Source organism: Neolamprologus multifasciatus, chromosome 15 (assembly GCF_963576455.1).
Source record: "Neolamprologus multifasciatus chromosome 15, fNeoMul1.2, whole genome shotgun sequence".
NCBI lineage: Eukaryota > Metazoa > Chordata > Actinopteri > Cichliformes > Cichlidae > Neolamprologus > Neolamprologus multifasciatus.
Genome location: NC_140453.1, coordinates 4,734,659 through 4,751,375, shown reverse-complemented (window position 1 = coordinate 4,751,375; position 16,717 = coordinate 4,734,659). Strand labels below are relative to the sequence as shown.

The 16,717-nt window shown below is 41.1% G+C and overlaps 1 protein-coding gene and 1 long non-coding RNA gene across 3 annotated transcripts in view; one reads left to right on the top strand and one right to left on the bottom strand.

Annotated features, from left to right (window-relative positions):
• The window catches only part of LOC146501351 (uncharacterized), a 191,311-nt gene that overhangs the window by 122,243 nt on the left and 52,351 nt on the right, over positions 1–16,717 (top strand). The gene's annotated exons all lie outside the window — the stretch shown is intronic.
• The window catches only part of plcb4b (phospholipase C, beta 4b), a 74,329-nt gene that overhangs the window by 30,570 nt on the left and 27,042 nt on the right, over positions 1–16,717 (bottom strand). For both annotated transcript variants that reach the window (XM_085133670.1, XM_085133672.1), the window contains exon 4: positions 2,180–2,277. In XM_085133670.1, coding sequence (XP_084989796.1) covers positions 2,180–2,263 — 84 coding nt within the window. In that variant the 5' untranslated portion in view covers positions 2,264–2,277. The remainder of the gene's footprint in view (positions 1–2,179; positions 2,278–16,717) is intronic.

Sequence of the window (16,717 nt, the reverse complement as noted above, 5' to 3'; positions counted from 1 at the left end):
CTTTGCTCGTCCAATGTCCTAGCTAGGTGTCCTGATTAAGTTTGTCTGAGGAAATGTGGGCAAAAAAATATATATACATGGTGGTCACATACATGCAAGTGCATACAAATATATATGGAAGCAATGAATTTGCTTGTGGCTGTAACTGAGCATTTATCGGTTATAATTCAACTTTAAAATATTTTTTTTTAAGAAAGCTTTTAAATGATCTATTTATATTTTCTAGCTCACATTTTTTCTGTTTTTTATTTGTGGTGGTGTTTTGCATCCTCCTTGTGCAGCTCCAAACTGGGTCCTGAGCCAGTACAGGCAGAATAACCTAGCAGGAATGCTTCTTAAGTCACATATACAATCAATCAATCTAAAAATATTAAACAACAATAACAGATTTCACACTACAGCCTGACCGATATGTCAGCTGGCCGATATGATCAGCCAATTTTAGCTATTTGTCGCTCTGCTGATTATCAGTATGTATAATGGCCAAAAAATTAAAATGACAAAATTAACCTCCTAAGACCTGAACTCTTCCACGACATGCATTTTTAATTTCTCTTTGATATTTGGGCTGATTGGGGCCCGATGAATGTAATGTTTTTTACCTTATTTTTGTTTTTAAGAAAAATCAGAGCCACATATGAGGATATTCGTTTAAAATTTTGATAGAACAGTAGCAGTATAATGTCCTCGTAAGTGGATATCAGGCCCTTGTAGAGCAAAATTGAGTATTTTAGTCTAAATAACCCAAAATGTGATGTCCACATATGTGGATGCCAGGTCCTAAGAGGTTAAAGAAGAAATAGAAGAAACACCCTTCAACTATGTTTTGTGTGTTGATGTTGCACAGTTCGTCCATGAGGGGGCACTCTGCAACTGTTGGCAACACATGTTGCAATGATCCAAGCAGTTGGCCACAGTGTTAAAGAGTAAACAAATAACTGCACATAAACAGATTTCCCAAACATTTGTTAAGTTTTGTTTGTCTGAAAGAAAAAAAATTAGCTGATATATCGCCATATTGGGTTTTTAAATCACCACATGCCTGTATCAGTATTGGCCTTTAAAATCCTATAATCGGTCGGGCTCTATTTCACACTGTAGTGAAAAAGTAAGAGATCTCACGTGGCTCGTGTAAATCCTCTTTTGCTGCAGCAGAGCCTCCACAGGACGTTTCCTGTAGCTCATTAAAAGAGTTGCACAACTCCTCTTTACAACACTGTTTGAGCTTATTTATTTTTTGGGACATCTTAATTGAAAATCTGTCTTTATGTTTTGCTACAGCATCTTTAGGCACTGGAATTGAGAACCGGTAATCAAAAGCCTCTAAGCTTATCATTTACTTTTATCAGCACTCGCAGGTTTTTCTTACAGTGGGTTAGGGCATATAATAAAGCAATGATGTCACGTCGCAGTGGAGCTTCTGCACGCCTGAGTGACTGTATATGAAAGCAGCACTGTTCTCAGAGTCAGACAGATAAACAGTTATGCAGGCACACCCATTTTGACGCCTTTCCCCACTTTGTGCATTTCTAAAATTGGTCCTTACATAAACCAATTTTCTTTGGAATTATGGCTATTCTAAAACTTTTTTAGCATGTGCATAATTTTTTATAGTGTGCTACCTAAGACCCTCAGTGGGCGTGTTGCGGACAAGCAGTCGCCATGCCGAAGCATCTTAATGAGCCTGATCAATGTGGCCTGTCTACAGCTAGAACTGTGACTACACCAGTGATGATATAAACTGAGGCCTCTGTTCTGTGTGTATGTGTGTGTGCTTGTATTACTCATGGTGTGGGAATATAAATGTCTTTCCATTGTTGCACTGTGGACCCGTCTTGGATATTTTTGAGAGAAAAAAACAAAAACAAAGGCAGCATAATATAAATCATTACATTTAGAGACTAAAACTTCATTTAAAGTTTAGTATTCTAAATGTATGAAAACAAAGACTCTGCTCCGTGTGTGGATGTGTGCATTTGTCCAACTAATGACTGAGCCGGGCACCGTCATTAAGGTCCAGGATGATAACAGGGTAGAGCAAATAATCCATGGTGGTATCAGCAGGGAACACTTACAAACAGATAGCTTAGCATTGGTTAAACTTTCATCACTTCACTGAGAATACTAAAAGCCTCTTATTTTTAATCAATTACTCAATCCAGGAACGTGTCATATTTACCTCATCAAACCTGTCGAAAGAGGCGCCTTCCTGCATGAACTCAGGCAGGTGCTTCTCCCAGTTGAATTCGTAGGACTTTGTCATGGCTGCTCACAAGTCTGAGAAACAAACAAAAGAGGAGAAGACACACAAGGAAAGAGACAGACACAGAATATGTTAGAAAAGGATGCTCGCTCTCCAGGGGCTCATCCAAAAATATCCTCTTGAGAGAGCGAGAACAACTCACATATATAACAACCAACCAATGAACAAGCTCCAAAGACAGAATTTAGGAAAAATATTGATTTGTCATTTAGGATTTTTCAGAGATTTAAAGCACCCTCTCTGCTTTGGAGCATGCTACATGTAGCCACAGCCACCCTGGGGCGCACTGACGGAGGCGAGGCTGCAGGACACTGGCGCCACCGGGCCCTCTGACCACCACCAGTAGGCAACGGGTGACGTGTCTTGCCCAAGGACACAATGACCGAGACTGTCCAAGCCGGGGCTCGAACCGGCAACCTTCCGATTACAAGGCGAACTCCCAACTCTTGAGCCACGATCGCCCATAAAGAGTAAAATAAAGAGTAAATAGAACAAGCAAAAGGAATATGGGCAAATGACAGAGGACAACCGCTGCGTGGGACCAAGCAGGAACCTCCAGGGCTGAAAAATGAAGCCCATGGCAAAGTGCCTAAAGCTGCAGTACCTTAACTGTCCACTTGAGACAATCTCAAAGAGTGAGTTAAAAAACAACAACAGCTGTACAGAAAATGAGTTTGTCTGTTTTTTAATTCACCCATTTGAGGTTGTTTTTTGGGGGGTTGCAGCTGCTTTGACTGTCCAGGTTGCCAACACAGGCGTCTTTAGCCAGGCTTCACGTCAGCTAACTGGAATCAACTGTGTAGTGTTGGTACCTATTTAGAACATTTTTAATAGACCTACCTGATAAAATGGAGTTTTTAAATTGTAATAACAGCCCATCCAAGCTATGTGATTCAGATAATATATATATATATATATATATATATATATATATGCATTTTTTTATGTGTTAAATAAGCACGTATGTAAATCTGCACAATAACGTACATAGAGCCTACTGGGTCACCTTGCTAACCAAGCTTGCTATTATTTGCTAATAACAAAGAACTCATCCTCACGTCCAACTATCATCGCTTCTGGATTCCAAAAACAACCATAATGTTATAAATTAATCCTATAAATGGGACTATGGGTGGGCCTGAGCAGCACAAATTGAGCATATCACAGAGATAAAAAGTATGCGAGAAAGGAATTTCCTCCTCCTGCTTTTATCTAGGACCCTGAAACAAAACGGATGGGCACTGCACTCCTCTCCAAATACTTCATTCATGTGACACACCTGCACGTGCATCATCACGTAAGACATCCAGCTCAGGGAGGGGAGGAGGTAATTGTAATATTGCTGATGACACCACCCAAATATAGGCTCCACCTACGTCAAGCTCAAATGTGTCAAGCAAAAGTGAGAGGGAGAAGTGCACTTGAGAACGTGACATACTATGTATAGCCTAAGAGCTCAGCCGGTATTAAGTCATTATGGGAATACTCTGCGGAGATTTGATTTTCATCCGCCAATCTTTTAGCCTGCTGTGCTACAGAATATTTTCTACTATACAGAAAATTAAACGCATATACACAAAGTGGAAACTGGATGCTGATGGATGAGATGAGAAATAGGGGAAGTGAGGAAGGATAATGGGGAAAGAAATATGGAGAGAGAGTCAGCGTGAAAGATGTGAAGGCACAGGGGAAAGTGAAAGGCACAAATAAAATAATAAAATCAGCGCACTAAAAGTAAGAGCCTGATATACACCCACTGAGAGGCAGAAAGATGTGATCTGAGAGGTGAGGAGAGAGTGGCATGAGAAGCATAGAGATGAAACAGAACAGCGGTGGGCAGAGAGACACAGAACAGTGACACAGCTGTGAGTGACAGAGGCTGGGGGATCAGAGTGGTGAGTACAGCAGAGGGGGGGTGTCTGCTTTTGATGTGGGGAACGCAGATCAGACACATCATCAACAGGGGTTACAGAAGACTACCGGCTGGGTGGGCTACAGTCCACCCCTGCCATGACAAGTGCAGATGATGCACGGCTTCTGGGATGTTTGAATGCTGTCATTTTGAAAGTACAATGATTCAGAAAAAAAGAGCCAAACTCACTGCTGCTGCCAGGTTCAGCAAAAGACACCATAGCCGAACAGAGACAGTGGATAACACCAGACACTTTGAAAAACAAGCTACTGCACTTTCATTTATGCAAATTAAGTCAATTTGGTCAGCTGTGCTGTATATCACACAGCTAAAAGAGGTATAGTATCCAGGTCAATACATCTACTTATTTACAAATAAAGGAGCCAATCATGAAACCAAGTCCTCCACCACCTGTTGGCCAAAAGTAGAGTTTACTACAGAAGTTTACTCATCAATCAAGGGAAACACAGAAATGTTATACACTGTAAAAACAGATTCAAAATCATTCATATAGGACATTTCACATCTCTAATTTGGACTAATTGGACTGTGCTTTCCTGTCTGGCGATAGCCTAGATCTCGCTACACTCAACAGTATGCATTAGATAACATTTTCCTCAGCGGGATGAAATCTGTCCAATAGCAGTGCAGCAGTTGAGGTCCTATAAGGCCACGCCAGTGCGCACGCTGGGCCTCTGAGCTTCTAGAAGTGCGAGCGCGCACGTGAGGAGCTATGGGAAGCTAGCGGAAGTCGGTGAGGTCCGAGCCCCCTATCCAACCCCTGACAGAGAGATAATTACGATAGATAGGAGCCCCGTGAGGAACGCTGTTCCCAGCCTCCTCTTCAAAAATGGCAGCTAGGGTAACACCCAGCGGTCCCACACCTCATAAACTAAAATTAGGCTACAGCTACATCCGTCAGCCAGTGGTGGAAGGGTTGACTGGGGACATGCTCCAGTGGACACGAGTGAACAACAGACAGAGAGCAGCATGTGTCGTGGCTGTAACAATAATCACAGAACCAATAATAACAACTGAGGACTAAAACTTTAACAACAACTTAGCTGAACTGCAGGAAACTGAAAGAGGAAACATAAAAGGTTTGTGTTGTGTTTGATCTTTCAACACATCATCTGATGTTTTTGCTGATACTGTTGTGAGGATTCACTGTCAGTCTTACTGCATTCATGTCAGACAAAAAGTATTTCAGTTTCCAGATTTTTATTTTCTTATTTCATGTCATCGTTTTCTTTTCTAGCTGCCAGCTGAAGAAAAGAATGGTTTCCTCGTGTCATTATCAAGGTTGTCAGATTCAGAGGATATACTGTATCTACCTGTGTTGTGCGTGCCTTATATGGCTTTATATCTTTCGGGGCCTGTGGAACTGAGGGACGGCAGTTTTTGGTTTACCAGATGCTGAGCCCTCCTCCTGTTGCCATGACATTAAAGAGCAAGTGGAAGGTGTCTATTTAAGGAATGGTACGTGCAGATTAAATGAAAGCAGTCTTTTGCTTATCAGACGTCTTTTCAGGTATCAGCTATCAGGGAAAAAAATATATATCCCACCACAGATGTTGCTTAAGAGTTATGTAGATTGCCGCGCAGTTCTGAGAAAAGATTTCATTAAAACTAAGTAGAAACAGCTGGGCAAGTGTGTGTGTGCCTGTCAAGGTCAAGAACACAGTTATGCACTTCAAGTTGTAGTTATCACATTTTTTAAAAAGCAGAATTGAAAACCAGGTGCTTGGGAGTGTTTGTCAGAAATATTACTGTAACAGGCGCAAAACATCAGCTTCTCAGCTTCACATGACTGGAAATCACCATCTGTTCTATAAGAACAAGGGAGGCTTAAGTAATTAAAAAGTAATCAATAACAAAAACAGCCTTAATTCAATTCATTTCTCATTTTCTGCACACATAGCGTACACACCCACTGTTTAGATGACCTGATGATACAGACCTGTTTTAAGTATGTGAGATGAAAGTGAGTGAGAATGGTTGTCTGGTTCTCTGCAAAACACTGGTCATTTATCCAGGGTGTACCTTGTCGTTTACCCTATGATAGCTAGAATAAACTCCAGACCACCCATGACGCTGAATTGGACGAGTGGATGGATGCTTGACACTTTCAAATTGAGAGCCAAACTGTTAATACAGGGAAAAAGTTTGTTGAAAGGGAATTTTCACAGTAAGAGCTGTGCATCACTTAAACCACAAGATCCAATGTGCACACTTGAATTATAATATGTTCAGTTGCCTAAGACTTTTGGAACTCGGGCGTGTCAGGAGAATGAAATTTGTTTAAACTTAAAGCAGCTAAGCTCTGTGTACATAACGAGAATGCAAACACTGTAACGTATATTTCAATTTCTGCTTCCATTCCACACCCACGCTGTTCGCTTGGTGTCCAAGTCAAAGTCAAACACTGTAACACTGACGTCTGGCATGATAGTGGAATATGGTTTGTATTTTTCCAAAGCTTGGCCTATGTACAAATCTGCATTCGTGCATACAGTTCTATTATGGACTCGCTGTGGCATCCTGGTCTCTAATCTATACAGTAAATATCACAGAGTGACATCATGTCCTCTTATGTATTCATCGAGCATATTTATGTTGTCTTGCAGCTTTGAGACTGAAAATGATGGCATGCATGCTTTTTTGCACAGTCTTGGAAGCATTTTGGATCTGGCAGTACACCCTACTGTTACTTTGATTGGGAAAAAATAAACACATACAGGAAGCCTACATAGAGAAGGCCACAAAAATCTAATGTAAATTCCATCATTAGAGGGTGAATGTCAGGGTCCGTGCAGACATCTGCAAGACTTGTTATCACCATGCAGACACCACACTGCAAGAGCAAAACAAGAACAGCTACTCCTCAGTGGTGTCTGCAGCCATCTTTCGCTGCCTCTCCTTTAACAATACCATCAATTTTCCTCTTTCACTATTAGGGTCATCACTGCCCTTGAGGCTGAACCCATCTTAGGACACACATATCTAACCACTCACCTGGACTGACTCACTGGAAAACAAATCCCCTGAGACTGAGAACAATTTTCTTCCTGCACATTTCGCTCAATTCCCAGTATTACCAAAAGCCAGAGTGAACCTTCGTCAGTTTAATAGGACTGACAATCACTTCCAAACACTATAACACAAAAAGCATCCTTGTAACAGCACAATAGGCTTCGCATTCTCAGGACAATATAATCAACTTGCTAAGTCTTGTTAATGTTTTTTAAGTACAGGAAAGCATACAGTATTGATTGCAATACTGCAATGATAATATGTAATCCAATAATATAATGAAAACGCATTACAGTCACTCAAACATTCACAACTCTGACACTTTTCCATCTATTTATTCTCTCTGTTAGCTCTGAGTCAACACAAACAGGGTTTGTTTAGCTCATCACACAGAGCACAATGCAAACACAGGAAGGGGCAGCAGTCAAATGTCACATGTTCTGATGATGCTTTTGTAGTCTTTGGAATATGAGTCTTCACCAAATTATATATGTGTGTACAACATGCTGCAAACAAGTTAAAGTATTCTGTTACTGAAGATGAAGAATACTGACAGCAATTCCCGTGCCTCGTGTTCAAGGCTACCTCTACATGTTTCAATACAGCCGACGAGTGTGAGGTGTGCACAAACACTGAGGTCTGGCAATTATTTTACAGCAGCCGGGTGTTTGGAGCACATCATTTAGTAACAGTACCCACAGAGCCACTGGTCAGATTCAATTCACAATAAGAAATGCATGCCTTTCCTTTCACTGCGTGAAAATCCCATTTCATTTTACCTTGAAGCATTTGCACCACATTTGCTGGATAATACACAAATGTATGCAGAAAAATACAAAAATATCATATTGCTGCTGTACTTGTACTAGAACAAGAAAATAGAGTGTACGCATATTAAATACATATAAAGAGTAAAAAGGGAGGAAGCCTTGCATAGTATGAAAAGGTGGTCATCAGGATCTAAAAAAAGGGAAGCATTTTTAAACATCAGCCACCCTAAACATCTTTGTCGTGTGGTTTATATAAAAATAGAATAAAAGAGCAAGAAAAATGACTCAGCTAAATTGGCTTGATCATAACAAATAAACAAAAAAAAAAACATCTGCGTTATGGTGGCCAATCACCAACCAGAGCACACAGAAAAAGAAGAGCATTATTCAAACACTGCGAACAAACTGCAACAGGCTGCTGCTATGAGGCATCTGTGTTAGAGATGAAGTCTGTAACGTTCACTCAATACCACAGCCAGGCAATATTTTGGTGGTGGTAGGTTTGTTTAATCGCATTACCATGAGGACCATCAGATTGATTCGTGCTCATGTTTGCTCAGAGTTTTCTGCACGCGTCAGGCATGATGTGCTCACGCCGTGAGGAGCAGGGCAATATCATACAAGTGCGACTGTTTACACTGGATAGAAGCAGTCTTTAATTCAATGAGAGACCTGAAAGGAGCTTGTGGTTTTATTACACCAACAAGACCTCTTTTCTTTGAGCAAGCAGCTTGTAGGAGTGAAATGTTAATAAGCCTGTGTGCGCTTTTACATTTCCTTAACAATCGGTGATACGGAGGGGGCAGTGTTTACTAAGGAACTGTGCTACTACAAAAAAAGAGTGAGATGCGGTGCGCTTGTCTAGCTTGTGTATAAAATGTGTAAGATCTCTGATTTCACAGGCTATCAAACCTTAGCATGTCCAAGTGCAGCTCTGCACAAAGCCTGGCATGCAGGGAGCAAGGAGAATCAACGGCTGATGAAAGAGTGAGTAAAGGAGTGAATGGAAAACTGAATGGTGCAACCTGCCGCTAATCACAAGTGAAATTCCCTTTTTACTCATTTCAATTGATCCACATTTGGATTCCTCTTTGCTCAATGGGTGAGTGCTAACTGAGGCTTCTGCTGCATCACCACCTGCGTGCGTGACTTCGTGTGTGTGTGTGCCTGTGTTTGACTAGGCTTGTTTGACTTTTTCAGTAAGTAGTGTCAATGTGTCTGTCGCCGCATGAGTGTTTAAGTTTGTTTTTTTAAACCCACTTAGTCCTCTTAGCCTGAAGAATTGCTAACAGGAAAGTACTGTTTAAAAGACCCTTTAGAAGACACTGTTATCGCACAGGTTAACTCACTTTAAAGTATCCAGACTGTGTTGGATAAACTGTGCATTCAAAAGAAAAAAAAGAAGAAAAAAGCTCTTCCTCCTTTCTTTAATAACATACAGAGAAATAACGAACAAATGGCCTCTCTTTAACGCATTACAGGCTTCGTACATACTTCATTAAACATAAGTGGATTGCACATTTTAAATAAACCACAGATGGATTTCTTGAAAATGAAGAGGTTTGTTTTCGTCCCCTGACTCATCATTAAAGTCGAGAACTGTTGCACGCTGCCACTAAATTACAGCCACAGATACAGGATGCTCTCGAATAAGATATAGAACTGACACACGGCTCCTGTGGTACAAGCAATCAGTGGACTGTGTTTGCGACCAAGGTAGCTCAGTGATAACAGTGTTATCACAATGAGCTATGGAGAAACTATACAGTGGCTTTCAGTGTGTGTACTAAAATACTGAGTGTAGTTCTCCTGTCAACCAAAACCAGTTACAGCAGGGGGCGGCCCCTCCTGAGTTGGATCTGCTGGAGACTTCTTCCTGTTAAAAGCGAGTTTTTCCTTCCCATTGTTGCAAAGTGTTTGATCATAGGGGGTTGTTTGGTCATTAGTTTTCTCTCCATTATTCTCTTTAGCTTACAATATAAACACTTTGAAGCATTTTTTGTTGTCATTTGGTTCTATATAAATGAAACTGAACTGGATGGTGATAGTGAAAACTATTGTCAATTTTAGGAAATTTAGGGTCATAAACACTGACTGTTGTAATAACTAGTAACATAGACTTATTGTTACTAGTAACATACATTTATTCTTACTAGGCTGAGAAAAACATTGATGCCTCTAGTATATTTTCAATACATTCTGGTAGGGCTGATCGATATAACCATATATATCGGGTGACGATACAAAAACGTCTATTGTTTCATTTTACGCTATCGTTTGTTTCGTAGTGTGGCAAAATATAATGTTTACGGCAATATTTTTTCATCGTTTTGATGGTCATTGTGGTGGTTATATTAATTTGTTAAAGTTCTCTCTTTCTCTTATATTTAATATGACCACGCTACGGATAGACAAGCGACTCTTTTTACGCGTTGCCGTTAGCAACCACGACGGTAAAACAATGGCGTGGCTCCACCGTCCGCTTGTTTGTTTTGCATATTAACCTTTCACAATAAAGCTCAAGATCCTGTTGAGACTTTTCAAAATAAACTAAATCCCGTGAAAGAGTATGCAGTGTTCACGGATGAGAAGCAAAAAAGAGGCGTTAAAATAGACTCAAACGTTAGAACAGGCTTTTCCCCGCAGCATGCTGTGTAATAAATATTCACAAAGAAAACAGCGGCCTTTACAACTTATGTCTAAAAATGTATAGCTTCATGCATCGGCTAAATGTCATAACTCCAGGTACACGACGCGCAGCTGAAAACACTTCATGCAAGTCGAGCTGCCCGAGATTCACGGAATTTACAGAAAATTTTAATTTCTTGTGATTTGTATCGTTATCGGGATGATAGATGTCTTATATCGGGATATGAGATTTTGGTCATATCGCGCAGCCCTACATTCTGGCATTCTATAATAAGTATAATATGCCCGTCATTATCATTTTAGTACTGTTCTGTGAGTTACACTTTGATTCCCACTCCTAGTTGTTTTTCTCTAATTCCAATGTGAGCCCAACCTTTCTAAAAAAACAAAAACAAACAAACTGGTGGGGGCCACTGAGACTGCACACAAACGGGAGAATAAATGAACTCTCCAATGTCAAATTCCTGATATAGGGTTCTCTTGGGCAGTGCATATAAAAAACTGTAATCAACATTTGTTTCTCTGGGACTGTAGCTAAAGAAGTATTACACTGTTGAAGGGAAGAATGTATTTTCCACACCAAATGACCCTCTTCTACCCATCTTCTTTGCCTTTTATAGTTGAGGATCACCCTGCTCACTCATGCTTCTCAGTCCCTGGTTACATAATCAAACTTCAGCCTGTGATGGAAACTGGCTGTCTTTCAGTCACACACACTCACTACAACTACAAGAGCACATGCACGCACACACAGACACATACACATAATAACAACCACACTTTCCCACAACAAATACAAGCAGTAGGATCTCCCTCACTTTCAATGAGTAACTTCACTTTCCAGCGTTATTCCATACTCAAAGCAGACTGATAAAGTTCTATATATATAGCCATCATATTAACTCTCTTCCAAACTGAGTTACATGAAAAATGAACACATCCTACTAGACTTAGCATCCACCTCGTAAATGACAGCCCAAAGCCTTTGCCAAAGTGTGGATATCAGTATGTTTGTGTGTGTGTGACAAAAAGAGTGCTAGAGTCTGTTGACCTCAGGGCCCATGACTACCCTCATTGAAGGAACACGGAGGCCTCTCAAAGGGAAATAAAGACGAGCAGGAGGGAGGGAAGGAAGGAATTGAGAGAAGGGCGAGGGTTGTCCCCGGGTTATCAAGAATCTTTATCGCAGACATTTAGAGTACTGTTTGTTTGTCTGTGTGTGCATGTATGTGTGTTTGTGTGTCAGGGAGTCCCCTGAATGCGGTGAGGTCAAGGGCCTGGCTGACACATTAGCACACTTAATCCAAAGACAGAAATTTAATAAGGAAGTTAACAGAAGCAGACAAATTACAAAAGACGTTCACATTACTTTGACGATCCATATTTCGGTGATGTTTTCAAGAAGCTCTGCAAAGGAAAAGTGCTAAGGCGAAAATAGAGTCCTAAAATATAACTAGAAATCCTCACTCTGTCTTTGCAGAGTGATGAATATGTGAAGCTGAAGCCCCCAAATGGAATATGGAAAAGACCATCTTTCAAGAGGTGATGCTGAGGAGATGGTATCCGTGTCTGGTTAATAATAGAAATATGACCGGAACACTGGCATTAAAGAGAGAAGACTGTGCATTTAATTTTAAAAAGGCATTAATGTAGAAGCATAGACAAAATATTTAACATGTAATTAAAATGCCATAGTTCTAATGACTGCCTTTCATGCAATGTGCTGCTGGAAGTAACACTCCTAATGCTTTTGTCTCAACACAAGCATTAGGTTCACATTAATATAGAGCAGTGTCAGCCTCTAATTGAATTAGTTATCGCTGAGGAGGTACTTTTGGGGATGATATGCATATTCTAATTCAACTAGAGGCATTTGGGGACACAATCAGAATGAAACTTGCAGCTTAGTCTTATCTTGGCGTAAATGGATTGCTGTATCACTCTGAGGTGATGGAGGTAGGAGCCTGTTAATTTGGGGATGAATGTTAGGTAACTGGCCTTTGCAGAGTGAAAATACCATATTATTCCAAAAATGACTGTTACGTCACAAAGTCACTGCTCAACTGTGCTGCATGTGTGTGTGTGTGTGACGGTCTCGTTTAGACCGGATTAGGAGGTCAGAGGTTCGCTCTGCCCTGTTACACACAGAATGCAGAGGGCCCTTCAAGACCAGGTTTCCCCAAATATGGTCAGGATTACTGAGGATACACATACGTAGATAATATTCTGGGTGAACTACTGGAAGTGCTTGAGCGGCATCTGAATTTTATTTGAAAAAGATTTCCTTGTGCTCAGATAAACTCAAGCATCTTGGATTCATGATAAACATTGAAACCAGTTTGTGGTGCTCCTGCAAAAACAACACCATGCTGAGTTAGAGACCTTAACAGGATTAAAATGCTCCAAATTAAAGGATGCTCAAAAGAACAAATTTAATTTGGGAAGTGCCCTGTCGCATCTGTTTGCCAAAGATGCACACCCTCCACCCACTGCCTTTACTCTGCTCCATCTTACAGGACAGAAAAATTAAGGATAACCAAGAGAGAACATGTGCAACGAAGAGAAGCTTTGAAGACTTGAGACGGCAAGAACTGGATAGAGGGAGGGGGCGAGGGGGCGAGTGGGTTGCTCACAAATATGGGACTTCTCCTATTGCCCAAATATGTACCTATTAAAAGAGAATTTGTGCCCCGCTGAGCTGCCGAGGAGGCAGCCAGGAGAAAGGAGCAGTGGAAATAGAACATGTCCATATAGAGAGGGGAGCTGAGGAGAGAGGCAGCATGAAGGGGCAGGGGTTAAATGCTTCCCCAGAATTTGACCTTTCCACTGGCGTGAACTCAGTGAAAAAAAGCCCCCCCAAGTCCCTCCTGACTGACAGCCCAAGGGCCTACTGTGAGCATGATTGAGCAGAGACAGCTAAACTATTTCCCAAGAAAGCCCAGCTTCTAAATCAGCTCAATATGCAAGAATGCTGTTTACAAATGTGTGAAAGCTCTAATGATGAGAGACTGAGACTTCTGCATGAACCGTGAAAACATGCAGCATTAGTCTTTCCCTGGCACTGACTGACAGGGGGGGAAAAAGAGAGAGAAAGACGTGAGACAGAAAAAGGAAAACCTGTCTCGACAAACAAATAGCCCACAGATGTTGCTCCTCTCTGACATGACTGGTCTCCCTAGCAACCCTGCTGGCCAGTAATAGCCTCTAGCTTGCCTGGCTGCAGCGGCGTCATGCAGATGCACACACAAATAGGCGCATTTCAGCCTCTGAATGGGATCCCAGAGGGTATTTTTAGAGACATGGGGACTCACTAGCCCACCCAACCCTTCCAACCCCTGAGGTAACACCGGAGAACACACATCTCTAAACACAGACCATCTACCCCTATCATTAAAAGCCCCAGCCACACACATAAGCACAGTCATAAAAAACAGATCCGCAGAGTCCCTCAATTCTAGTAAACAAGCCCTTTAACTGGTGATAGGAGATAACTGGGAATTACAAATTGAAGGCAACTTGTCCTGTCGACGCTTTCTTGGGTACGTTGAAAAAGCTCTCCCTGAACTACCCGCTTTATATTACAATAAAAACTAATAAGAAAATGTTTTTTCATTTTCTGCAGAAATACACTGGAGCTTCTTCTAAACATCACCAGCCTGTTCACTGAGTGTTTTTCTTGCTATTCAATGCATTTGAAGAAAAATTCTTATAAGTGAGTGCTGGTATTCATACCAGTCACTTCCCACATTCAGATTCAACAGGTGGTGAATGCAAAGAGGATTTTTACTGATTATTACAACTTGCTTGTCCTATACTTGCACCATCAGTGCATAACAAGACTTAGTTTATTCTGCCACCCCAACTGAAGACATAATTTTAATTGAGATAAGATAAGATAACTCTTTGTCATTGCACAGTCATACATAGTACAATGAAATTGGAAAACTGTCCTACGTCGGCACTACATATAACACAACACGACCCCATACGACACATCACAACGCAACACAAACAACACAACACAGTATAATAACTTAGTAATAAAAAAGAAGAATAAGTGTATTTGTATTGCACACTGTTATTATTGCACATTGCTATAAATATAAATATTATTATTGTTACTGTTTTTACCGTTGTTACCTCCCCCCCAAAAAAGTCCAGGGAGGTAGCCAGTCAGGTCAGCTATTTGCATTGATCAGGGCTGTTGCCCTGTTGTAAAAGCTGTCCTTGAGTCTATTTGTTCAGGACCTCAGCAGCCTGAACCTCCTGCCAAACGGCAGCAGCTTAAACATCCGGTGTCCTGGGTGTGTGCAGTCCCGTAGGATGCTGCGTGCCCTCTTGAGACAGCGAGTGCTGTACAGGTCCTTCAGGGAGGAAAGAGGATGTTTGGGCCATATTGATGACCCTCTGGAGTGCCGTTCTGTGTGCTGTGGTGCAGCTGGAGAACCACACACGATGCAATATGTCAGCACACTTTCAATGGAGCAGCGGTAGAAGACGGTCAGCAGCTCCTTCTTCAGGTCCATTTTTCTGAGGATTCTCAGAAAGTGGAGACGCTGTTGGGCCTTCTTTAAAACCGCAGAGATGTTAGAGCTCCACTGGAGGTCTGTGTCTATGTGCACTCCCAGAAACTTGAAACTGGAGACCCTTTCTACACACTCGCCATTGATGCTGACAGGCTGCAGCTCAGACTTCCTCCTTCTGAAGTTAACTACCAGTTCTTTTGTCTTGGTGGTATTGAGGTCCAGGTTGTTATCTACACACCAATCTGACAGCCTCTGAACTTCAGCTCTGTACGCCGTGTCATCTCCCCCAGAGATGAGCCCCACCACGGTGGTATCATCTGCAAACTTGATGACTGCGATGTTTGGGTGAGTACTAACGCAGTCATTATCTTTATTTAAAAGTCTGTAATTATGTTTTCACCGTATTTAAACATATATTGATGTTTAAATACGGTGAAAGCACTTATAATGATTTAAAGCTGTAAGGATAAGATTTCACCCTAAGTTTTAGGGGCATTGAGCAGCCACAGTGCAGCACCCAGTCAAGCAACAGAAGGTATTGTTAAGGGTTCAATATTGAGGAGGAGAGTAAAAACAACCATGGTCCAGAAGAGCTTGGTCAAACAATTGATTTTAATGACCACACGCAGCGTGGGGAGATGTACACTGCAAAACATCAGCTGTAGATCTCCGCCCAAAAAGACACTTCAGATTGCTTTTGATTCATCAGGGTTAACGCCCCCTCATGCATCATCAGATACAATATATGCATACGTCAAATCAAAACCACAATGACTTTTAACACAGTTTGAGAAGAACATTGTCTCCGTCTCCACGGCAGGTGCTTCCTGTCCATCTTCTGACTCTCGCTTCTCCAAAACCTCGGGCCATGCTCTGCAACAAACTAGCAATTCTGCACGCACAAAAATGCAGTTGCAAGCAAATATATCTGAACTCTCACCTAGAACATACGCCTACCTACAGTGTGTGCAGGTGTGTGTGTGTATGTGTGTGGCTCGACCTCAAACGAACTTTGTCTTATGAGAAGAGAGGCCAATTCTCATGTGCATAATAACCTAACTGAAACTATATCTGTAATATGTTGAATAAATGTTTTAATCAAGAACCTCTACTAAAAGCTTAATCAAAAGATATAAATGAATAAAAGACAATAATGAATAACCTGGTTATTCAAATAACCTCATCCAGACAGCTCCTCAAAGTAACTTTCACAAGCACGATCTGCAAAAGCCTGCACTTCCTGTCTACTTTGGCACAGAGTGTACTCAGACTTAGGCCTTTCTTTTATAATGCAACAGAATCAGCACATACACATTTAAGATTATAACAAGCATTCAAAAGCATTTAAGATTATTGATTTAACTCAACAATTAACCAGTTGATATTTTGTTAGCACAGCTGGTAACTTCACCTTGCAGGGAAATTGTTAAAATGGACACAAATAGTAAAATTGAGTAAAATTGGTATTTGCAAAAAAACACACAGTTTTATAATTAATTTTTTAAAAAATTATCTGAAAATGTGGAGCCATTTTCAATATGGCCATCAACAAAGGCAAAAATAA